Source organism: Natrix helvetica, assembly GCF_964273705.1.
Source record: "Natrix helvetica genome assembly, chromosome: 3".
Lineage (NCBI taxonomy): Eukaryota > Metazoa > Chordata > Lepidosauria > Squamata > Natricidae > Natrix > Natrix helvetica.
In genome coordinates this window covers 152,985,034-153,011,321 of record NC_138549.1, presented here as the reverse complement: position 1 = coordinate 153,011,321, position 26,288 = coordinate 152,985,034, and the positions used below count along the sequence as shown (strand labels likewise).

General features: G+C 38.1%; 1 protein-coding gene across 3 annotated transcripts in view; it reads left to right on the top strand.

The window, feature by feature from the left end:
- Nucleotides 1-26,288, top strand: part of SULF2 (sulfatase 2) — a 182,351-nt gene that overhangs the window by 38,472 nt on the left and 117,591 nt on the right. Inside the window, exon 1 of one of the 3 annotated variants that reach the window (XM_081947014.1) lies at nucleotides 20,817-20,993. The exons of 1 other annotated variant lie outside the window; for it this stretch is intronic. In XM_081947014.1, coding sequence (XP_081803140.1) covers nucleotides 20,978-20,993 — 16 coding nt within the window. In that variant the 5' untranslated portion in view covers nucleotides 20,817-20,977. Of the gene's footprint in view, nucleotides 1-20,816; nucleotides 20,994-21,385; nucleotides 21,419-26,288 lie in introns of those variants that run through there. One more of the 3 variants, XM_081947015.1, reaches the window with a different exon arrangement.

Sequence of the window (26,288 nt, the reverse complement as noted above, 5' to 3'; positions counted from 1 at the left end):
ATATGTGGCAAGAAAGAGAAAGGGAAGGGAAGGTAATCATTTTCTGGATCAGTAGGTGAAGCACTTTGGAGATTGTCATCATGTGTTTTTTTTCATTCTGAAATATTTTAATTGGATTTTCATTGGATTAGGTAGGTATACTGTTACACCCATCAATTCATGTCTCAGTCAGCAGAAACTGCAGAGGTATCAGGTTACCTAAGATTGTGTTTTCCTTGGAATAAGGCCTCTTAGGGCATTGGCATTTTTGGCTCATTTTGAAAGTGCAAATTGATCAGAGATGGGAATTCAGAGCTTTAACACTCCCGTAAATACTGCTCTTTTCCTTCATTTCTGCATTATCCTTTGAACCATAATGCTTGTAGATAGCATCCTCTCTAACCTTTTGTCTTGTGTTCATTGAACTAGAGTAACTATACAAATGGAAAACTTAAATGTGCAATAACATTAAAAGTTACAATCAGTCTTAATCTGTTTTTACTTAATATAGTTGCTCAGTCTCATGAATTCTTTTTCAAAATGTTCAAATAAAAAGGACTGGAGAAGCATAAGAAAGAGTTACTCTACCTTGTCAAATGAGGAGAGAAATAATTCTATGGCCATGTTGAATAATGAAAAGGATTCAGTTGGGAGTCTGTAGTGCAGTTCACATTAATAAAATCAAGTAAAATCAAAATTAGCCAAATGGGTGATATTGTAAGCATTTGAATCTAAAATTAATTATTTCGAAAGCCCCTTACCCACCCAATACTAGTGAAGTCAGATTACAAAATAATTTCCTTCAATTGCTGTCAAACATGAAAGAGTTGTAAAGAAAAGAAACATAAATGCCAGCGCCTAAAGTGGTTGAAAGCTAACTCTGTTTTGAATCTATTTGAATTGTAAATACTTATTTATAACACAGTAAAAGCAAAAAAAAAATGTTGGTAGGGAGCATTATTCTGAATTCTACTTTCTAGGAGCCATAGAAACTATGACCTGTGTCCTTCTTTTCTATCTATTCTAAAGAACATCTCATCACCCCTTTCTTATCCAAATCTTCATGGCATGGTACTATGTTTTATTTACACTACATACTAGATAACAAAGATAATTTTATTAAACTGTACATTTAATAATGTACAGTTTGATTGTATTTAATTTCAGTGAACAAACAGAATGGAAATTTTAAGTGTTTTCTTGAGGAATATAACAAAAATCCAATTTGGCTTGTGCTTTAATTTGAAGGCTGACTTAACAGGGGTATTAAGAATGTAACTTAGAAAATCCTGAATTCAAATCCTAACTTAGTCCTGAATTCACTAGGTGATTTTGAAAAAGATGTTGTAGATCCTTACCATACTAATTCTCTACCATATAAAGAGGGAGTTAATGTGAGGATTTCTTTCTTTCTTTAATCTGACATTTATAGAGATCCTGTATTCAGACCTCATATAAAATTCCCCTTTAAAGACAAAGTCATGATACATTCATTGCAAAGGACTAAAATAACTATCAGTATGTTTAGTTGTGCAGATTTAAATCCCGTCTACTTGGTAGCATATAATTTCTATTTCGGAATAAGAATTAATCTAAATCCACTGCACAGTTAATACATACAAAAGCTATGATGATATCGACCTCCCAGTGCTGAAAAAGTACTTCTGCTATTAAAACTTTTATTTCCTGCTAAATATTTGAGGAGCAGGAGACAATTCTAGTTTTCTCATTTTTAGTAGATTTTTGCAATGGCTACTTCAGGGAATCAGACATAGATTTATCATTACAGTTGTTATAATTAACCTATTAAGCTAATTCATATCATTTCATTGTATGTTATTTGTGGTTTAAGGGTTTGTTAAGGAGATCATTAGAGGATATGGAAATGAATTTATAGGAATATATAAATATGTATTTTTTCTGAAGTAACTTTTAAGTCTAAGAATATTCCCTTCTCCTTCCAGTAGTTTATGATGAGAAGCGTATGAAGAAGAAATGCACAGGAAAAAGGTAGAAAGATTGTGCAGTTTTTTGTATAGTAGTCCTGAAGTAAAATAACTTTCTCGGTGTTGGAAAGCAACCATCCCAATTGGAGGGAGGGGTCAAGTGAGAAATCAGCATGGACTAGACTGGTAAAAAAATAAATGCTTAATACTAGTGTAGTCTAGCAGCTAAGGTGTTGGGGCAAGATTTGCATTCACACTCACATCTTCACTCAGCCATGAAAACTCACTGTTGATTTTGGGTCTGTCACTGTATGTGTGAGGTCAAGCCTATTTCACTTCAAACCTACCTTGTGAGGCCAAGCCTACCTCAACAAATTGCTGCTGGGAAGATAAAGTGGAAGGAGATTGCCATGTAAGCAGCCTTGAGCTCTTGGATACAAATAAATAAACAGAAATACTGCCAATGTAGAATATATGTTTAATAATATAAGTATTTTGTCATTAAAAGCAAAATGAATGAAATTCTTCAAGAGTGCAGCAGTCTATAAAGCTGGTTGAACCCTTGTTGTCCCGCCCCAAATGAATGAAAAGTAATCTTGGGACTAATGTAGACAGAACTGGCCTTTTCTGGGAGTTTATTAGGACAGCTTTGGCAGCAGCATAGCTATTATTGTACAGGATACTTAATAAAAATTAATGAGGAAGAAATGAATTGGTTATATAAAGTAATAAAAAACAGCCAGATTTAAGTAGCTTTTTGAGTACTTTTCAAGTGGAGAATAAAATAAATGTAAAAAGATTAACAAGTACAATATTTGAGATTAAAAGCAAAAAAGAGTCTCTAAATATTAATAAACTTTTTGCAAAATAGGTTTTCCAGTTGGGTACAATATAGTACCTTAAGCATCTTAAACTCAAATAGTTAAAGTAAATATTTGTCCTTGCCTTGTTTGCCTTGTATTCATTTTTTTCTCCTTTTCTCTATTATCTCCACTGTCAGATTTAATACTGTAATCGTCTTTTCCAGCTTGATGCCCTCCAGATGTTTTAGGATTGCAAATCTCAGGAATCAGCTAGAAATAAGTTAATCACACTAAGATTTCAGCACCCATTTCTTTTTAACAGTATGTACCAGTCATAAACTCTATCATATGTGTGCCCATTGTCTTAAAAATATGTTTTTCTGTTAACAGAAAACATGCTGTTCACCAGGGTGTGAAAATAAGAATTGGATAGAATAGAGTAGAACAGAACAGAATAGTATAGTTTATTTGGCCAAGTGTGATTAGACACAAATTCTTGTCTTGTGCATAAACTCTCAGTTTATATACAAAACAACAGAGTAATTATACATAATAATGATACCAATAAGAGAAGGTAGTAGAAAAGATGAGAAGGATAATAGTAATATAGTTATACTACATGGGTAAATATTCTTAGACTTAAGACAGTGCTGTGGGAATTAGGATATAGAAAGTATACAATATTAATGGAATTCTATTGGGGCAGCAGATTGAAGAATGTCAAATAACTCTGATTTGTTTATTTATTTTATTTAAAATGTTTATATATATGCCCATCTTGTACTAAAGTCAGGACAACTAACATGCAAGAGTTACTTAGTTACTTAAGTTATTTACACTAGACTAAAGCTATATTTAATTATGTGCACTGTTGCCACAAAAATCCTGGGAAGGGCTTTTGATTGCTCTGAGTAACTACAATACAGTGTACAACAGATTGTCAAAATTGCTAAGGCAAGTAGTGGAGCTAGGATTAATTATCTAATTATCATTATTGTGGATGCAGTTTGGGTAAAAATACATAGTAACATAATATTTATTTAGCATTAGTCTATTCATACTTATGATTTTAAATGCTGTTGTTTTCCTGACTTTTCCCCTTAGGAGGATTAACAAAATAAAGATTAAAATGAACATGAAGGAGTTTATTTTATAATCAGACAATCAAAAACTTAGAACGGGCTAAGTAGGCCCCATGCAAGAAGCTATGGTAGAAGTTGTCTGTCTTCTCTTTCAGGACCCACCATCTACTTGAAAATCTAGTTGTAAAAAGTTAGGGTGAGTTAGGGTTAGAGTTCTTTACTATGTTTTCAAAGAACTTAATTTCCAGTCTCCTGAACAATTCTTCATCTGCACCAAGAATTGAACTCAAGTTGAATTCAAGGTAAAGTCCAATTAGTACAGCATAAAATGACCTATTAGTCCCCAAGATTTAGAAACAGTATAGACAGCCAATTTGGTTTAGTGGTTAAGGCATCAGGGTAGAAACCGAGATGCCATGAGTTCTAGTCCTGCATTAGGTATGAAGCTAGTTGGATAACCTTGGACTAGTTACTCCCTCTCAGCTATAGGAAGGAGACAGTGGCAAACCATTTTGAAATTTTGCCAGAGAAACATCAGGGACTTGTCCAGACAGCCACTGCACGCCAAAACTGGGTGAAAAGCATGTGTGCACCCAGAAACTATAACTTGGATATGTATCAATATGCCACATTCAGCTCCAAGCTGGTAGTATTCAGACAGCAGAATATTAACTGGCAAGGTAATCTCTTGGCAAGGTAATTTCTTGGCTACCTTTCCATTCACACAACTTATAAAATAAAAGAACATATTAGGGATAAAACTGAGTTTGGCCTGTATTTGTGATAATGTCCTTACCATTAACAGAGAATGTTGCATGTGGTAGAGATATTACTAAGATCAGTAGCCTTCCCTATACCATCTCTAGTTTACTTAAAGGTGTGGTTAAGATGTTGTACTAGAAATGGGAGACTCAGATTCACATCAACCATATCCACTAAAGTTCACTGAATAACCTTTGACCAGTCAACCTCTGTCATCCCAGGCTATCTCACAGGATTGCTTTTGTGGGGAAAGTAGGCCTTACATTATAACTATCAGTGTATATCAAATAGATATACTGCACTATACTAATGCTATACGTGAAAGTATAGGAGGGGCATTTTGAGAGCCAAAAATGAAAGAGAACAGTGACAGATGAGCATATCCTTAGGAAAGGTCTGTTTCAAATAAGGGGTTTAAGTACATTTACAGATATATATGTATGGGAAATGAATTATGAAAAAGTATGATTAATATGGCTGTTTATAATGGAAGATTAAGAGCAGTAGTGAAGGTTACAAAAGCAATGAGATATTCTGAATATGGGACAGACTATTATTTGGCAGTGTTAATATGACACTTGGATGAAAAATGGTAGTGGAAAATAGAAATCAAAGAGAATAAAAGTAGGGTGACTGAAGGAAGAAAAAGAACTTGTCGTAAATGAAAACACAGGCGAAGATAGATTACTCCCCCAACAGAATGACTGAAAATTGGTAAAGGAAAGAAGATATGGAAGCTGCTTGGAACAGAGTGAAAAGAATTATATTCCACGGGGCCACAGAAGTGCAGAGAATGTGAAAAGAGGATGCTTGGTGGAATGAAGAAATGAAACAGGTGGTGGATGTAAAAAGATATAACGAGTGAAAGAGTGAAAAAAGGATAATTGCAGAGGACATTGTCAAGCAGAGCAAAAAACAATTAAAACAGGGAGAGAAATTACAGAGCAGTTTTGATGGAAATAAAAAATTGCTTTGGAAACGGATGAAAAGTGCTAAACAAGGTTCCTCCCGAGAGCGAAGGGAGTTAAAAATAAAAAAAAAGGATGAAATAGTTTGGGATGAAATTTTAATGAGGGAGTGCTGGAAGGAGTATTTTATGATGATAATGGGAATATTAAGCTGAAGGGTGGTAGGGAAGCAAATGTTATAAATGAGTGCCTGAGAAAGAAAGTGATGACAAGTAAATCATAAATTCTGTAAGAATGTTCAAAATGGTGAAACGGGTGGCGTAACTGGAGAAATGTTAAAATAGGATTATGGTTTCCTCATGGATTCTCTGTGCAACTTCTTTCATGTATACGTGAAGAAAGCTGCTCTGCTGCTGATTGTAAGAAGGAAAATGGAAGAGTTCTCCAATACATAGGAAAACACTGAGGACCTGCTGAGGCTCTATAGTCGTGATGGCGAATCTATAGCATACGTGCCAAAGGTGGCAGGCAGAGGCCACTCTGTGGGCATGCGCGCCGTCGCCCCAGCTCAGCCAGCTGGTCATTGGGTGTTCGACGCACACATGTGCGCTGGCCAGCTGCTCGTCGGGTTTTTGATGCGCACCTGTGCGCATGCCAGCTGTTCGTTAGGCTCTGGTGCGCATGTACCTTACTGTTTGGGCACTCTATGCCTACAATGTTCACCAGTACTGCTCTATAAGAATCAAACTCTTGAAATCACTGATAAATAGTATCAGTTATGCTTGTGTGGAGGCTGTGAGAATCTGGGGGAATTGAAGAGCCTGATAGATTATTTTTTATTTTGCTATTTTGACATTTTGTTATCCAGAATTTGTGACCCCCCATTTGCCTTCATAATGCTTTGCCCTTCTGTGTTTTTGTTACCTGGTTAGAACAATTTGAGAATGAATTTGAATTGAATTACTTTATATTTGAAGAACAAATTTGCTTTCCAGCATGGCTGATTTATCGCATGTCAGGTTTAGCGGGTCAGGAACAGGTATCAATGATCACTTCTAAAAATCACCTTGCAGTTTTTTGTGTACTTAGAGATCAACTGATAGTGGTAGAGTGATTGACCTGTACTTAAATAGGACCTTCCTTTTCCCTCAATTTGAAGATGAGGCTAACATTTGCCTTTCATCAGTCCCTTTGTACTTTATCTATTCTTCATGATTTCTCACACAAAGCATAAAGGTTAGGCCAGATTATCATCAAGTCCTTTCATTGCCCTCAAATGAAATTCATTTGACCCTTAAGGTTTAAATTCATTTACAATAGTAAGTATTCCCTGTGACCACATTTTTTTAAATTTCAAGCTGGTCTCTCATCCTATTCTACACTGGTTTTTGGAGAAAACTGAATCAGCCTTTTGGGAAATCATGAAGCAAAGGTATAAAATAGGTGTGCCAAGGCATGCCCATAATTGCTTGTGCTACTGCATTCTGGACCAGATGCAGCTTCCACATTCATTACAATGCATAAAGATTTTGCTGTCCTTGTTGGATATCTGAATTTGTCCTTTTCTTATATGCTGTATGTATCTGAATAAGATTTTGTTGTTGTTGTCCTTAGCATCTTTAATAAATTTCAGTCCATTCTGACCTATGTTAGGGCACAGGTGGTTCTTGATTTAGGACCACTCATTCAATGACCATTCAAGGTTATTTGGGCACTGAATGGGGGGACTTTCAACATGTCACCAAAGTTACCATCCGTGCAGCATCCTCATGGCTATGTACATAAAATGTAGGTGATTGGCAGCCTGTCCGGGCATAAGACTACAGGGACGCTTCAATTCTCACCTATCTTCTTCCTGCTCTGCTCTTTTGGATGTCCTGCACTCCACCACGTACCTCTGCTGCCTTCTGCTACTGCCCCCAGTTAACCTATGCCACCTCCCCCCTATTGGCAACCAGGCACTGAGAAAGAATACATCCCTGGGATGTGTGTGAAGAGCATGGCCGCACAGCAGAGCCTCATTTGCCAAAGAGAATTTGCTAGGCTCACCTGGGTAGGAAAGTGTGGGATGGATGAGATGTTTCATTCTACATTGCCAGGCGAGGCAGGAGAGCCAGCAGCAGTGCCCCAGGCAAAGGTGGAGGGTGTGTAGGAAGTGCTGTTTGGGGTAGCAGCAGAAGTGGAGAAAGTGGAAAGATGCAGGCTCCCTGGAGGTGCAGTGAGCACTCTGCAGCTCTGTTGGAAGTACTTCTAAAAATCTGCGGGCTTTAGAATGGATGGAAACAAGCCCAGCATTGACAGAACCTACCCACATGCCCTCTGCTCACTCTTAACCCATCCTTCCTCCTGCAAAGCGTCATAGCTTCCAATGTGAGCAGAAGAGCAGATACTGGGAGTGAGTGCCCTGGAGAACCATTCTGCAAGCTTCAGCACATTAGAAGTTGTTCAGTCTATCTTGGCTACAGCATCATCTCTGCTCCTTTAATTATGTCCATTTTGGATGCATTTTATTGTTCAGAATAAAGTAGAAAACAATACTTTAATCAAGGTACTACCAAGGAGGTAGTATACATCCCTACCAGTGGTGGGTTCCGGATCCCGTTGCAACTGGTACATGAATGTGCACATACTTACCACCCGTGATGCTCCGCGACGCCTCCTCAATGCTCCAGCTGCTCAGCGGAGCATCACGCAGGCATCATACGCTGCGTGCACATTCACAGAAGCCCTGAAAACCTAAAATACCAGTAAGGAGGGCGGGTGGGTGGGCCCTCCGGAGAACCATACCGGAACGGTACCTGGTGCTCCCGGCAGGCACCAGTACGCCCGTACCGGGGCGTACCGGTCGTAACCCGCCGCTGATCCCTACCCAATTGTCGGGCCAAGCTACTGCATGTAAAATAAGCAGCAAACCCCACTCTCACTTGCACTGATGATGTTACTACTAAAACATCTGCAATCAAATCAGCCAAACTCAGAGAGTACCAGGAACTCCATAGTTCAACCATGGGCTACATACCATTCTCTTCTATTGTAGTTATCTTTCACTAAGAATTCAAGCTTATACAGACAATGAAGGGCAATCAATTTTCTAATTTTTATTCAGTGGCTTAATCATTCTCCCTAAGGTAGTGCTTCAGTCCCACAATGCACATATGATCCATAGTGCGGGGAGGGGGGGGTTGTTTTAACTACAATACATTTAACCAGTGTTTCATTATCCCAATACCTCAGAGCACAGTCCAAGAAACCAAATCTCTGTTGCTGCCAGCGTTTCTGAGGGTTTTTTCTTTCAATCCATTCCCATGGATTGAAGGCTACATGAAACACCACAGAAAAGGCTACCTATAGTCAACATGCGTTTGAGCAAAAAGGGATAATCATCAGTGAAGTTGATATACTTGTTGTTCTGAAACATGTTTAATCTGTACTCCTAACAGATGGCATACTTCCTGGGCCATTGGATTCAGCTAATGCTTGTTTGTTTTGCTTCCTCATTGTAGGCACAACTATCTTATTTTTCTTGCCTTGCAGAGTGTAGCTGCAATTTCTCTACTCAAAGACTCTCCTCTCCTCTATTTAATACAATCTCTTTCTCTTCCTTGGGGACTGTTTCTTCCGAAAGGACCTCCCATGTTTCTGAATCCCAGCACTGTAGAATATATTCTACATTTCTTGTTTCTAGTTGCCATTTTTATGCACTGTACTTGTTTCTTTGTTTGATTCTGTTCCTTATGGAAAGCTAATTTCTCTCTTGTTTGCATGGCTTGTTTTGTTTGCTCTGATAAATCATTTTTTTTAGAAGCTGAAGCATGGCCACTTACTGCTTTAATCCTTTGACTTTTTCTTCAAGGACTACTAGAAGCTTACAAATGCTGCATATATTTGGCAAATTGTTTTTATGCTGGAGCATGCCATAAACATTACAAAGGAGAACTGTCAGGTCTCTTCTTTAAGACACCATCCCTGGTGGGACTTTTTATTTATTGTCTTCCCTTCCTTAATGGCTGTCAGATTATGTGAATGCCCATAACAGCCTAGAGGGGAAAATTAGGAAGGGACTTCCATATAGAGTCCTGGTCTTTCTTTTGTAAGCAATAAGCACCAAACTTGCTTGTTTTGACAAAATTTAGGCTTCATAAGAGTAGCCAGTATAACATCTTGAAGGCTAACATATTTGTGTTATATAAAACTGTGTATCAGTCTTTCTCAACCCACAGTTCCCTAAACTAGAAATTCTGGGAGTTATAGACCAATATGTCTAGATAACACCAGACATGGGGATGTGTGGGGTGATTCACTGGAGAAAACTGAAAAAGAGATGCCTATGTGGACTGGAAAAACACATCTCTGGGAAATGTATGAAAAATGGAGTAAATGTAAATATTGTGGAAAACCTATGCTAGAAAATAAGAGGTTGTCAGAAAATAATAAATGCATCTTAGGTGCTACTTGTGTGACATGCTTTAATTTTCTCAGTGGAATTGTAGCAAACAAAAGAAAAAAATAATTTAATCTGAGCAAAAGCTTACCACATTTGTTTTCTGAAACACAATTGAATTGTCAGAGAGCCATGCTGGAAGATATGCACTTACAAGGACAATGCAATGCTCTTTTCTAAGCATTGGGTAAGCCAAATCAAGGGGCAGATTTTTTTTTTTAATTACACCTTTTTTCAGTCTAAACTTATGCAAAATCTGTTGTGTTGGTCTAACCCCCACCCCCAATCCCCAATACGTGTTTCTTCAGAAATTTGATATCAGATAGGAACTGGAAATAATGCTTGTATGACAACTATAGGCTAACAACAAAACCTAATATGAAAGAACCATCTTAAGAGATAATTGCTGCATTTTAAAGTATTTGACTATGTACAATTCACAAATCAACTTTCGCTGGCAGTTTTCCTGATTCTTTCCAAAATGTCTATTTGGCTGTTAGAATATAGTTTTAAATTTTTTTCCCCAAGGTGTATCTTTGGAAAACTACAACAAAACAAAGTGCTGTTGTACAAGATATTAATAAGATCAATGATAATGTAATCAAATAATTTTAAAAATCACAAAAATTATATATTTTATACACATAGAGACACATTCACATAGGCATATGTGTCTATATGTGTGTGTGTGCATGTGTGTGTTTATGTATGTGTGTGTGCGTGCTTATATATGTGTACATACATATGCACCTGTATATAAGCATATATATTCGATATTATATATATACTAAAATAAACTAATCTCCATGCTTCTTATCTGATTCTGTCGGTCCTACAGAAAATGTTGTCTTGTGCCATCTAGTGACTAAACAAAACATTGCAAATGAATTATATTACTGCTTTTAATAGTCATAACACCTTAATCTAAGCCACAGCAGCAATCTTCCTTCCATGTTCCTTCCATCTTCTCTTAGTTTCAATATACTGTATACCTGCTCTGTTTTGTATTCTATCCTGTCCAAAATATCTCTACACAAAATAAATACATAGCAAACCAAGGGAGATGACAAGCTAAATAGTTTCTAGCTGATCTGGTTAAAATATTGCATAGCCTATTGAATGTATTTCAGCCAAGGAGTCATTAGAACAAATAGGTCAGGCTACAGTTCCTCATTTGAATGCTTGAAATTCCTCAATGTAATTTGTCAACAAATTATTCTTAAGACTTTTGGCCTGCAATTTTCAAGTAACAAGCCTTGGATGAGGACAATGTCCTTTCTTAATGTCGGCCTGGGCAAAACAATAAATTCTGAGGAAGAAACAAACATCTCTTCAGTGAACGTGGCAGTTTATTAAGAGCAAATTATTCTTGATTGCATTAAGAAGTGAAGCCTGTATTGGTGCTTCCTAATAGAACTTGTTCAACAGAAATCTCCAAGAGAAACTTATATTTGCATGAAATTTAATATTGCTTGCTAAATACTGCCAATAAGTCTTTGGGAAGAAAAGTCAGTCCTATTATTGCTAGATACTACTGGGAAGAAATACAGAAACTACCTGTTTTTTTCTGAAATTCATCCTTGGGATTAGTTTTTTTTTTTAAAAAAACCCATTTTTAGCTTTTAAAAAAATGTGTTAAAAGGCATGTTGAGGAATACACAAGGAAAAATGAATTTTTAAATGATTTTTTGTTTATTTTTCTCTTTATTAGTACTGGCATTGTTTTATGAGCTGTTTTCATAGATTACTATAAAAGAGCCAGATGATCTGTAGTGTAATTTCTATATCATTTTATCTATATTTTTGACACTATATTATCTATATTTGAAGATAAATAAAAAGTAAGAGAAAGCTTGGAATTTCTGTTTAGAAGCTGTAGTTGTACAGAAACAATACAATTACTATTAGGACATTTTCAATGCAGCAGCAATTCCCACACTCCAAACTTTTCTAATAATCTTCAAATAGATGGTGTCCATCTTCTCTCCTAGCTCCTCAAAACACCATAAGTGCCACTAGCACTCTCCAATGCAGTGATCACCGTGGACCACTGGTGGTCCGTGAGAAAATGTTGGTGATCCACATAAAAATTATTTGCATTTTTTACATTGCACTAAATATTATTTATCTTTTTTTTAAAAATCATATTAGTAATCAGTGGGATTTAAAATTATGAATTTAGCAGTCCCTGAAGTTGGTGACCCCTGTGCCAGTGGACTAATGAGGGAACCCAAAAACTATCATTCAACCTGCATTAGGGAGCAGTATGATACCTTGAAATCTTAACCTACATGACAAGGGATTGGGATGTAGGATGAGATAGGAGTTGCTGACAGCGGGATGTGGCCTTCCAGTGGCATCAGCATTTCTGCTGCAAAGCTGACTAACAAGCAACGAAAAGTAATTTCCTAATGTTCGTGTTCATTATCACTCAAGGCTGTTTGTGAAATGCTGTTTGAAAAGTTAGAATTAAAGTTTTGATCCTTTGCAAACAACATGATCCTGTCATTCAAAAAGCAAATATATAACCAGCATATTTATATGAGAAATGAAAAGGTTAATTTATGTGTATAGATGCCACTTAGAAAGAACTACTGTATAGAGAGACGATGTAATATATCATGGAGTGGATAACCTTTATGCATGCTCAGTCTGCTGTCCAAGAACCAACTGATTAATGGACGGATACGTGATTTGAAGTCCTTTCTGCCCTCCCATCCCACAAACTACATAGACTTCCAAAAGAAAGATTCTCTCTCTCTCATCATATTGGCAAATTATTTGGCAAAAAATATCCCATTTTAATTCAGTGGTACTTCCAAGTAAAGATACACTGAGTCCATTTTTAATCTGCTTGGTTGTTGGAATTATAATTTCTTTATTTAAGATACAGTATGTGTAAAGATATCTTCTGATAAATAGAAAAGTAAAGAAATAAGAACTACCTTAGAAATTCCTTCTTTGGACACATTCTTCTTTGTCCATTTTTGCATTTTCTATATTGATTTTCATTTGTTCCTTCTGAGCCATATGAATTATTTTCGTATTTAATTGTGTTTCTTAATTCAGTTTGTGTACTTTCATTTTATTGCTGTAATGATGTGTTTATATGTTCATATTGGCAGGAGGAGCTGGCTGGACATTGTAGGAGCACAGATTTAATATCCAGTTTTGCTATAATCCAAATGCATCATCTTTAGTATTTAATTACTGCAAGTCTATCATGTGTGCTTAAAGAAAATATACACATTACACTAAATTATTATTGTCAAATGTATAAAATCAGGCTTCTGCTCCTTCTGGAAATGACCTCAGCGATCTTCTAGTCCACCCCCCTGCAGGAGTCAGGAGTCTTATACCATCCTAGTCAAATGGTTATCCAGTCTTTTTTTGAAAACTTCCAATGATGGATCACACACAACTCCAGGAGGCAAGCTATTCCATTGATTAACTGCTCTTACTGCCAGAAAACTTCTCCTTATTTGTAGGTTGTCTCTCTTTGACAAGCTTCCATAATTTCTTGTTCGGCTCTCTAGTGCCCTAGAGAATAAATCAATCCCATCTTCTTTGTGACAGCTCCTCAAGTAGTGGAAGGTAGCTATCATGTCCCCCTGATTCTCCTCTTTGATAAGCTTCACATACCTAGATTCTCAACCAATTGTCATGCAATTTAGCATCCAGACCCTTTATCATCATTGTTGTTCTCCTTTGCACACTTTTCAGGCCTCAACATTTTTTCTGTATCATGGTATCCAGAACTAGATGCAGTGTGGTCTCACCAGCGGTATTATCATTCCTGTTGTCTTGACACTATCCTTCTGTTGATGCATCCTAGTACTACATTGGCCTTATTGACAGCTGCAGCACATTGCTAGCTCATACTTAGTCTAGTACAGCAATGGCGAACCTTTTTTGGCTCGCGTGCCACAAGTGGGGGGAGCACAAGGGGGTCGTGTGCGGGCATGCCGCACCCATAATGCAATGCGCGATCCCCCATTTTTACATGCTTTTTTTGCCCTCCCCAGGCTCCAGAGGCTTTATAGGAGCTTGGGGAGGGCGAAAAGAGCCTCCCCAGGCCCCCGGAGGCCCTCCGAAGGCTTCAGGGACCGTCCAGAGGCTTCCCTGAAGCCTTCGGAGCGCTCAAAAGGATCCTCCGAGCAAACCGGAAGTGACTTCCGGGTTGCTCTGAGGGTTCTTTTAAGCGCTCCGAAGGCGTCAGGGAAGCCTCCGGATGGTTCCTAAAGCCTTCAGAACGCTTAAAACCACCCTCCAAGCAAACCGGAAGTCACTTCCGGTTTGCTTGGAGGGTGGTTTTAAGCGTTCCGGAGGCTTCCCTGAACAGTCCCTGAAGCCTCTGGAGGCCCCCCTGGGAGGGCGGGGGAGGCTCTTTCTGCCTTCCCCAGGCTCCTATAAAGCCTCTGGAGCCTGGGGAGGGCAAAAAATTGCTTTTAAAAAGGTGAACTCAGCTGGCCAGCGTGCGCATGCGTGCTGGTCACCTGACAGGGCAGCACCTTGCGTGCCCTGACAAAAGGCTCCACGTGCCACCTGTGGCACACGTGCCATAGGTTCGCCATCACTGGTCTAGTAGGACACCTAGATCCCTCTTACAGTTACTACTATTGAACCAGGTACCACCTATTCTATATCTATACATTTAGTTTTTCCTACCTAAGTGTAGTACCTTACATTTCTCATCACTGAACTGCAAATTGTTGGATTGGGCCCAGTGCTTGAGTCTGTCAAGTGTTTTATGCAACTCTGTAAAGAAATGTTGAAAGTGGTATATTCTATAGATAAGTACAAATGAATAGGATTGCACTTACAGTATTAGCAAATGGTTAAATGCTATTACTTCATGTATATGCAGTTAAGAAAATATTTTGTCCTACATTTTATTCTATTGTCTCATCTTTTCATTTATGACAAATGCATAAGTATGTGTGCATGGCATGTTTAATTATAGGTCATATTTTGTTTTTGATGGTGAAAATGTTGAGTTTAAATCTAATAGATTAACAAATGTCACTTTATAGTTTTTATTTTATTGTGTGTTATATATTATGCAGTATATTAATCTGAAATGTCTTTGAATATTAGTATCTCGGGTTAGTAGTTAGAGTGTTGGTTTGAGCTCCGAGCTTGGCGATTTGGTTGCAAATGTTTCATTCCCATTCGAGGAGACATCTTCAGTGCACTTTGGATTGTGCTTGTCTTGGGGAGCACTGGCCTTTAAATACTTTTCTGGGTCCTAAACTGATTTCAGGTTATGTGATTGGCTGGCTGTAGTTGCTGAGTCATAGTCCCTGGTTTTAAGTCAGACCAGGACTCAGGAAAGTATTTAAAAGCCAGTGCTCCCCCAGACAAGCACAATCTGAAGATGCCTCCTGAAATGGAGATGAAATGTTTGCAACCAAATTGCCAAGCTCGGAAGTCAAACCAACAACACTATATTAATCTATATTGTGATTTTGCTCATATTCTAGTGTTTAGTCTAAATTTTAGTCTATCTGAACTCCTTCACCACCTGCAGTGTAAAATGAGAACTTCAGCAGTAGCACAACATGTAGGTCTAATCCAGGGGTGTCCAAACTTGGGAACTTTAAGACTTGTGGACTTCAACTCCCAGAATTCCCCAGCCAGCCATGCTGGCTGGGGAATTCTGGGAGTTGAAGTCCACAAGTCTTAAAGTTCCCAAGTTTGGACACCCCTGGTCTAATCTTATTAAGGTGATGGAGATATTCTTTCTTTTACCAGGCTACTACCTCCCAAACTACAGACTGAGTAATGGAGTTTTTTTTTTATTTAGAATATAATGACATTACATTTTGTAATATTTTGACCACGGCATTCATAACTCAGTCTGTATATGCTGTCACGCATGCCTACCCATTTTACAGTTTGAAATTAATAAGTACTTTTGTTTTGTTAAAATCTGGAATTGGATCTGAAGTGCTCAGCACTGAAACAAAGCAAGGGTGAGGCTCAAAAGAGAAATAGATTGCAAATAGATTGAAAGAGAAATAGGTTGCAGGTCATCCTTGATTTACAACCATTTGTTTAACAACCGTTTGAAGTTACAGTAGCACTAAAAAGGTGACTTACAACCAGGGGTGAAATCAACTTACCTTCGCTACCGGTTTGCAAATGTGAGCGTGCCTGCTCACTTCGCTTTCCTGCGCCACCTACACACATGCACAAGACCTTCCGCACATGCAAAGAGCTTCAAAAATGAGACATGATGATTTCCGGATCGGTTGGCAGAACCTCCCACCGCCCTGTTACCAGTTTGCCCCAACCGGGTAGAACTGGCTGAATTGCACTACTTCTTACAACCAGTCTTCATACTTGCCATTGCAGCATCTCCACGGTCACATGATCCAAATTTGGGCATGCATTTATGATGAATCAGGATCATTTGATCTGCTATTTGTAATCTTCCCAATTGGCTCCAGCAAATAAAGACAGTGAAGAAAACCAGATTCGCTTAACATCCAGATGGTTCACTTAACAGCTGCGGTAATTTGTTTAGCAACCCTGTCATACAATTGAGTGTGACTTTACTTAATAACATCTTGCTTAGCAATGTAAATTATGATCCCCGTTGTAGTCATAGGTCAACAATTTCTTGTATTGGCAAAATTAGTAGAAAAGGTACAAAAAAGTTATAAGAAAGGTTAAATATAGTAGGATGGTCATGCATCCAATTTGTAGAAGGCATTTCTTTCATAGGAGGCATATTCCATTTGAAGTATTTACCAATTAAATCTGGTTTAAAGAGAAAAATAACTTGGATTCTGAAAAAGGAGGAGAGGTCCTTACAAATATTATAAGCTATGACCATACTGGCTGGAGGAAAATAGAAGTTGTAGTTTAATACCTGACTTAATAGCTAAAGCTGGGCTTTTTTATGGCTGGAATGTAAATTGTTAACAATTTCTAGCAATCACTAGGAGTGCATACTTTGCATATGAATTTCGATACTCAGAAGCAACATGACATATTAACATGTTTTCTTTCTATATATTTCATATTTGTTTTCTCTAAACCCATTTCCAATTCACTAGAGAAACAAACTAACTTCATTGCTTTTTTGACCCAATGCCAACCAGCCTATTTACTTTGCAAACTTGTTACCAACCAGGGAATATGTTATTCTTTCTATGCACTTTTATAATTTCCATCAACCTTGACTGAAATTTTTATGTAAGTGCTCATACAATGTAAACATTGTGTAAAATGGAAGTTACCTTGTGACAAAATTTTAATGACGTTGGTTGGTTGATTATGTTCCATCAGATTGTTGTTGACTCTTAGCAGCTTCATAGATTTGCCTCATTAAGGTCATCTACCTTGTTGCTCATAGTCCTCGTCTTCTTTTTTTTCCATCTTTTCGACCATTAGAACCTTCTCCAGAAAGCTGGGTCTTTGTATAATGTGATAATCTGAGTTGGTCATTTGTGTCTTAAGTGAGAACTTTGGGTTGAATTCTATTTGGAAGTAGTAAACAATTAAAAAATAGAATCCTACTGAAAAGCATGAGCACTTCTGCACACCTTTCAGCACATCTTTTCCTTCTCTTATAAATATATTTTGAAGGTACTTGTGTAATAGATAGTCTCTGTTTAGTGACTGTTCAGAGCGATGGTACTGATGAAAAGCAACTTTCCTTGTATTTATGATCTTCACAAATCTGTAAAGCAAAGGAAAGCTGATACAAGATCATAAGCACAGTCTCCGTTTCACTTAGTGACCACTTAGAATTTAGAATAACAGAGTGGGAAGAGATCTGGAGGTCTTCTAATCCAATCTTCTGCTCAAACAGAAGACTTATGCCATTGTGGACAGATGGATGTCCCATCTCTTCTTAAAAACCTCCTGTAATATAGCACCCACAAAATCTGGAGCTTCACTTAACCAAGTTGCCAGTCCCAATTGTGGTCACTAAATAAGGACTATCTCTAGATAAAGTATCACATAGTTTTTCTATCTTCAGATTATCAGTTTTCCATGATTGAAAACCTATTTGTTGGAGTATTCTTTTAAACATTAAAAAAAGTATTTCACTATTCCATTTTTTAAAAGCTTCTTGTAAAAGTAATTTGATTATAAAATCCTATGTCATCAAGAATGTATCCAATTTAAAACTTTATTGCTCCATTTTGTCCTGCTCCAACAGCATATGGAACACTCACTTCAATTCACTGACTTCATTTTTCCTTTCTATATATTCACAACTGAAACGAGAACTTTATGAGGTATTAATTTAAAAGGTTTCCATTTATCCATGAACTATTCAATAAGGGTTGTAGGAGTGGGGGGGAGGAGAAATAGGATAATAAGAATATAATTGTTTTATTAAAAAGTATTGGTGAAATAAAGGTTATACATATAACAGTTCCTGAAATAATATCTTACCTTTAAAATAATTCTTAGGAGAATTGTATCAGTATTGTCTAACCATTGCAAGTAACACCTACCATCTAACATGGACATTCCAATTAAATGCAAGTAATTCTTAGCTTAAGACAGCAATTGGGACTGGAATTGCCATTGCTAAGTGAAGTGATCATAAATGACCACATTGCTTAGTGTTGGCAATCCTGGCTAGTCCCAGTTGATGTAACCCAGTGGTGAAATTCAATTTTTTTTACTACCGGTTCTGTGGGTGTGGCTTGGTGGGTGTGGCAGGGGAAGGATACTGCAAAATCTCCATTGCCACCTCAGTCTGGGGCCAGCTAGAGGTGGTATTTGCCGGTTCTCCGAACTACTCAAAATTTCCACTACCAGTTCTCCAGAACCTGTCAGAACCTGCTGAATTTCACCCCTGATGTAACCTCAAGATAGGTAGTGTGGTATGGGTGATTATGCGTGAAGAGGCAGGAGTCTGAGGTAAGGAGCATAGGCATACTCACAGGGGAATGCTGGGGAGGGCTGGCACAGTTTACGCAGGACTTACGGGAGGGCCAGTTCAGGCTGTGTGCAAATCATGGAGGCCGGAGAGAGGGCCAGCACAAGCCATGCATGAGTCATTTACTAAAGTAACTTGTGACCTTACCTGCCAGCTTCCCCACTGACTTTGCTTTTGGGAAGGCGGCCGTCAAAGTTGCAAATGGTTATCACATGACCACAGCTTCCTCTAATACTGTAATAGTGAGTTGGGCACTTAAACACCCAGATTGTAGTCATATGTTTTTCAATACTACCAGAATTGCACTAATATAACATAATAACAATAATAACAATAATAACATAATAACAGAACAACTGTGGCAAAAAAGTAAAGATAGTATCAGTAGTAATAGGTTCCTTGGATGCAACCTCAGAACAACTGAAGCACCACTTGAACATCCTAGGTATTGCCCAAATCACCATTGGTCAATTGCAAGAGTCAGCTTTATTCGGAACAGCCTACATTCTGCAACAATATCTTTAACATCAACAAACAACATCCCAGGTCCTTGGGAAGGACTCGACAGGTGGATAAAAATGCCAAATCCAGTCTGAACATCTGGTTGATTGTTAGCCAGATGTTAGCCAGATGCATAATAATAATGCAGCCATTTTTACAATCTGCAATGGAAAATATTTGATTTGATCATGTACCTTTCTTAGTGTAATAAAAAAGTATTGGCTGGATCCTGCTCGACATAGTTGCTGACTATTTGAAAAAAAAATACCATTCTCGCTCTAACAGGGAGCTTAATTCCATAACATATGCCATTTAGATTTTCAGCTTCATGTCCCATGTTTTATCTTCTAGATCCAACCTGATATTTGCTATATATTTATTTTATAAAGATCCAGAAGTTCCTGTCAAAATCAGGCACAATCTTGCATTTGTGTGTTGCTATTACATATTATTTACAGTTTCCTAAAGAAGCTGGTTTTTTTCTCAGCAACTCTCCTTAAACATAGATTTTCTTCTGTAACTATTGCAGCCACCAATCTGAAATACCCAATATATTTGTTTAAAGTTGTCTTTGTCTATGAAGGGTGCTTTCCACAGGAGAGACTTGAAGAAGACCAATCAGTGTAGGGATTTTTTTTTCAGGGGGGGGGAAGTAGGTCCCTCATCTCTTGCCTTGGATTCAGATGCTCTTTCTCTTTATATATTTATATTTATTTACTTTTTTCTTGTGAGAGATGTAACCATAATGGACTGGATTCCCTTCCTCAGCTTGTAAAACACACCACATCATAAAATAAGCACAGCGCCTCAGTTTACACACTTGGCTCAGTGAGGCTGGTTAGTTTTGGGGTTCATAGACAAGAGATACCATGGAAAGAAAAACTTGACTTTTCTGACAATGGGAGAAATGGGTGCGTTGTGGGGAGGAGAAGGAAGAGACGGGGTAGAAAGAAATGTCTTCATAGGGATAAAGTTTGAGGGCCGGAGTGTTTTTGCTTTTGTACGCGAGGTGAAGTTTACCCGCCCAGCCATGCCTGAGGTAAGGAGAAAAGGGGCTGATCGCGACAGATTTCCTCGGCCTTTTTGACAAATGCCCCCGGCGATGGAACAGGTTTCCACCCCCACTGAGCCGCCTGGGGATTGCGTCAAGATGGGAGAGGAGGATCCTCCTAGAAATAAATTAACTAAAAAAAAACAAAAAGCCGTCCCACACTCTCCCCGCTCCTCCCTCCCGCTCTGTTTTGAAATGGGATCTGGCCGCTGCCTTTGATCGGGACATAATCGCCTTCTCCAGTGCTTGGATCAGCACCGGCGGGAGCAATAGGAGAAGCGCTTCGCTCCTCGCCCGGGCACGGATGAGCCTGGCTGGCACTTAGCGTTTCAACCGCGCCGCGCGAGACAACCGGCAGAGCCCCAGGAGGGTTTGAGGGGGGACGGACGGACTAAAGCCGAGAGGAGAGAACGGACGGGGGCCGAAGGACTGGAGCAAGCGCGGGGAGGGGGGGTCAAGCAAGAGCGGCAAGGCGAAAGTAGCAGGAGAGGAGAGGGGAGATGCGATCTCGGGGCGTCCTCCCGGGCTCGGCGGCGGCTGCAGCCACGGCAGCGGCGCGAAAGGCGAACCGCTGCTGAAGGACAGGGCGGAGTGCCATGGAGTCGTTCCCAGGTGAGTGGGAGGACGGCGGGTGGGTGAGTGGGAAACAGCTGGACCCGGACGGGAGAAACGCCGAACTCCGTCCGGGAGCCTCGGGTGGGGCTCTGCGAAGGCTCCTGCCTGCCTCTTCTCCCCGAAGGCTTGGCAGGCCCGGTCTCCCTGACCCCGCGCGTGGGGCGATGTGACCCACCCGGGCGAGGATGGTTTCCGTTTGGTCGAGAGAATTTCGATGCCCAACTTCGCAGGTGGTTTTTTTTTGGGGGGGGGGGGGAGACAAGACACCGAAGCTGGGTGGGTGACGCCGACTGGGAGCCGCGCGATGCCTCGGCGCTGCCCTCCGCAGGCTGGCCATGTGCGCCCCCTCCCAGAACAACCCCGCTGCTTCCTTTGCCTTTCTGCTTTCCTACTTCTGGCAGCACTTTGTCCGATGGACACGTGTATGTATGCTTTTTTTTTTAACTTGAGGACTGGCCGCTTGGTGAGAGGTAATGAAAAACATGGATTGAATATGCTTCGATGTAATGTGTATGGATTGGCGTCTCGGTGTTAGTAGGCTCACCGACGTAGGTCCTCCGACAGCTACTCAAGAAGTATCCCCACCCCACCCCACCCCAAAGACCAGTATTGAGTCTCCAGGCGCTCGGCTAGCGTCAGAGCGAGCGGTTCCGGTGTTTTCTTTTACAAAGAACATTTCTTTGACCTAGGACCGTTCTTAAAAATGAAACAACTAACGTGCAATTGTGTTCACTGTCCCTAAAGACCGTTAATTCATTGGCATCATAGGAACAGTCCGTTCTCTTAACCCCCCCCCCCCCCAAAAAAAAACCCTCCAATCTTACAACTTCAGCTTTGGTAAGTAACCCCTCTTCCTAAGAAGTGAAAGAAACTGAATAGACGTCTCTTTATATCTAAGAATACTGTGTAGCCTTTTGTTAGACTAGCTTGAACAGAAGAGTGGAAGATTGTGTTTTTTAGGCTGAACAAAAATACTTAGGATGCACCCTTAAGATGCAGTAAGAATTATCCAGATGTCTTTTTAAAAGTTTGATATTTATGTTTGAAATAGCATCCTGTCTTAAGGGACTAGATAGTCCTGTCAACCTAGGACTATCTAGTCCCTTAAGATACAATGATCCTATAGGCACAGCTGTTAGGCATCCTGAATTTTTGTATCTTGGAAGCTTTAACTTTGTTAATTATTTGGGTGCTTATTCATAGCAGGAAAATTACTTGGTGTAACTTCTGAAAGCTTTATTGAAACAAATTCTTATTTGTTACTTCTGAAATCTTTGGACTAAGAATCAGAATAAAGGTGAAGCTGTCTAGAAGGACTAGCTTTTCCTGCTCTATAATAATGTAGTTTACCTGTAGAGTCAATTGTAGTCATTCCATACAGGTACTTGGAAGCATCTCCCATTTGTTTTAGTGGAAAGTTTGTTATTTATTTATCAAATTTCTATAGTCACCTATCTCATCAAAAGCAGTTACTTCAAGATACAGATATATAAGATTTCAGTTTTCCTTACCCGTTACTTTAATTCAATGTAAGTAGAGAACATGTTTGAGGAAATGCTAAATGGTCTATGTAGGAGAATATTTATAAGTAAAATGTATGTTTTTGTGTACAAGAAAAATTGTAGGAAGTCTGACTATAGTTGCCATTGTTTGTAGGCTACAGTGGCAGAAATCATTTTAAACCACTTGTTACATAATATTTTGTTTTAAAAAGTGCCTGGAATGGTTTCTTATTTTTTGATGAAAAGTTAGACATGTGAACAAAAGGTATAATTTTCCAAATAACTCAACTATGTAAATTAGCTCTATTAGAGGAACTTCTAGCTGTCATAGTCATGATTTCAGTTTTTATTCTTTTTCATACTTTAGTATTAGACTTTTCTAGAAAGGCAAAAAAAAAAACCCTTCTGTAGTCTCTCACTTCTGTGTGTGTGTGTGTATAAAAATGTAGAAATATTATTTATAATACATGTTATGTTCCAACAGGAATATTGTATGAAACAGATAGTGACATTTTACATTAGTGAGATAGAAAGAAAGTAGTCTTGGTAGAAAATGTTAACCTTAGTAACAATCCAGTACCCCCTAAAATTACAATTGGTTATATGGGAGTTTTAGTATACTCTGATCATTTCAAATTCAAAACAGTCTATACCAGAGCATGAAAATGAGGAGAATGGAAAGAGAAATACTTGTGCACAAATATATATATATATATACATCTCAAATAAAAGGCAGGATTGATGATATAATTACCATCATGCCTGTTTTATTAGGTAATTCCTAAGGAGTGAAATCATGAGGATTTTTTTAATGATAGGAAATATAAGATGTATTATGCAATTTCATCCACTTAAAAACTCATTGGCATAATTTATCAATTATATTGTATCACTGGCAGGTGCAAGCTACTGCTAGTACTATGTATTTCCAAATTTACTATTGCCGTCAGTCTTACTTGCCATTTTATTTCTGTATTTCAGCTACAGATTTAATTACATTTCTCTTCCATTCCAATTATAAATACATTTACTTGAAATTAGCCCTCTAGAATTACACAACACTTGCTTTCAGTTAAGTTCATAGAATTGCAGATCCTGGTGTTTTGCTATTTTTTAGCTTTGTGTATTATTATAATTTTTGCAATTGATTTTTAAAATAAAAGGGGAATTCAAGAGAGAACTTAAGTTTTATGTTCTTTTCTAACCCACTAAGCATTCACATGGTATTTGATGGATATGATATTTCTTAATGTTTGAATTTGTATTTATATAACTACTCTGATTAATGGATGAGTGTTCCATAATGTCCTATTATATTCCTTTTTTACTTTGTGGCTCTGAAAAAATCTATTTCAGTAGATCCTTCAGCCCAGTCTTTATTTTGCTATAATTCAGTTTTCGACAGAGGGCCAAATAATGATTTATTTTACTCATTCATTCAACTTACCTGCCTAGCCTTTATTCCTGCTATCCAGTTCACTTTGCCAAATGATCAGTATTAGTCTTAAATTACAAGACTATGTCACATCTTCTACTCTCCCAAGAGGTGAACATAAACCTCTTAAAATAAAGGCTCTTAGGAAATGTCTACATGTTGCAGCAGTTCAGAAACTGTTCCAAATTTGTATGTACTCACAAAGTCAATTGGTTTATAGAGTAGGTTGACTTATGTCAGTTTGGAAGAAATGTGGATCTTTCCCTTTGTAATATTGAACCTTTATCTTGCTTGTAAAATGGTCATTTCCCAATTTACTGGAGCTCTTGCCTAACTAAGAGATTCTGGTTACTGGACTCAAGACAATAATTACTTTCATTTTTCCCTTTCCAATTTCTAATGTCTGTCTCTCAATGTTGTTAGGATGTATTTTCCCATCTCAAGTCATTGCAGCATTGTGCAACTGTTATTATAGCTAATAGGAAAAAAGCATAGTTACAAAAAATTCAAGCATGCTATAATTTCACAATTATAGTTTGCCAGAGACTTTTAAATGCAAGAAGAATGTTATCTTTCCAGCTATGAAGTTGCTCCCCATAATAACTACCCAGATATATTTTGCAAAGGATCAGGAAAATATACACAATATGGGATGCTGAGAATTTGTGATCATAAAATTCTGGACTTGAAAGGGGCTATTGAAATCCTAACGCCCAATCCATTGCTCTTTGTAAAAATCCACATTTAAACATGTACCATTTATGGTTGCTTATCTTCTGTTTTAAAATGTTCAGTAAAGGGGAGCCCATCATCATCTTGGGAGAATGGTTCCGCTATCAAACTGCTTAAAGTTGTGCATTTCCAGTTATTTGTCCATGAACATAGTTCCACTTAGTTTCATATTCCAAAATCATCCTTCTTGCCATTCTCTAAACTATTATCTTTGTCTGAAACCTTTTTTAAAGTATGGTACTCAAAGCTGATCTCAAGATAGGGTCTGACCAATATGCAGTTCAGTTGAACAGTTGTTCTCCTTGATTTGGGAATGATATTTCTATTCCTGCCTCAAACTGCATCTGCTGCTGATTCAGTTTGCAATTAATTACTATTAATTAATAATGAGTAGTATTCTCCAGGCAGATGTTCCCCATTATATATTGGTTCATTGGCTTCTATTTTACAGCGAAAGTTATTTCTAGCCATCTCTCTAGTCTCTTAAGAGTGTTTTTGTTTTTGCTTTATAAGCTAATAGTTATATCACTCAGTTTTATCTCATCTGCAAATTTAATAAACATTTCTTCCATTCGTTGAATTTATATTTTATAAGGAGAAAGCGGAGGCATTATGCTCCGTCCCATATTTGGGTAGACCCTGATAGACTGGTTTCACTGGAAAAAAAACATTTCTTCTATTCATCTAAGTTATATATAAACTTCTTTTTTTTTTTTTTTTGTAATAAAATTTTATTGGTTTTTCAAAATTTATAGGGAAAAGGGTAAATGGACAGGTATACAAATTTTGGCAGTTGCAAAGTGTGTGAGGCCCCCCTCCCTCCATACCCATAGCGTACATTTATATATAATGCATTAGTATATAATTGATTATAATCAGCATATTAGTTCTATTATTAAATTCAATCAAATTAAACATTACAATATAAAATCCAAATATAATTCCATTTTCACTTTCGGTCAATTTATAATAATATGATTTTCATATTTATTTCTGTGATCTGAGTCTTCTTGCTATTGCCCCATCTCCCTCCACTGGCAGAGCTCTGGCCCCTCCCGTGTCCTGCGTGTCCGTTGTAGTGTCTGGTGGTTTCTCTAGGAGTGTTTTATTTTTTTCCATAAAGGCCTGCGCCTCTATGGGTGAATTAATTCTGATTCTTGTCTCCTCCCAGAATATCAGCATACCTTCAGGCATCAACCATCTAAACCACACCCCTTTCTGGTATAATTTATTCGCTAATTGCGAATAATTTTTTCTTTTTTCTCTAATCTTCTTAGGGATCTGCTTCAGAATGGTTATCTCCATATCATGATATGTCAATGCTTGCCCCCTTTGTACACCCAGAATTTCATCTCTTGTGGTTTTTCTAAGGAATTTAATGTGAACCTCCCTGGGTACATTGTGTGTTCTAGCATAAGCTGAGTTCACTCTATAAACCAGATCTATATCCCACCCCATCTGTTGTTTTTCTTTGTGTGTATAGTCAGCCAGAATGTTTGTCATGATGTCCCTTATATTTTCCCCATCTTCTTCTATAACATTTTGAAATCTAAGATAATAGGACATTCTCTCAAATTCTAATTTCATCTGTTGGATGTCAAGATCTTTGTTCCCTTTCTGCAC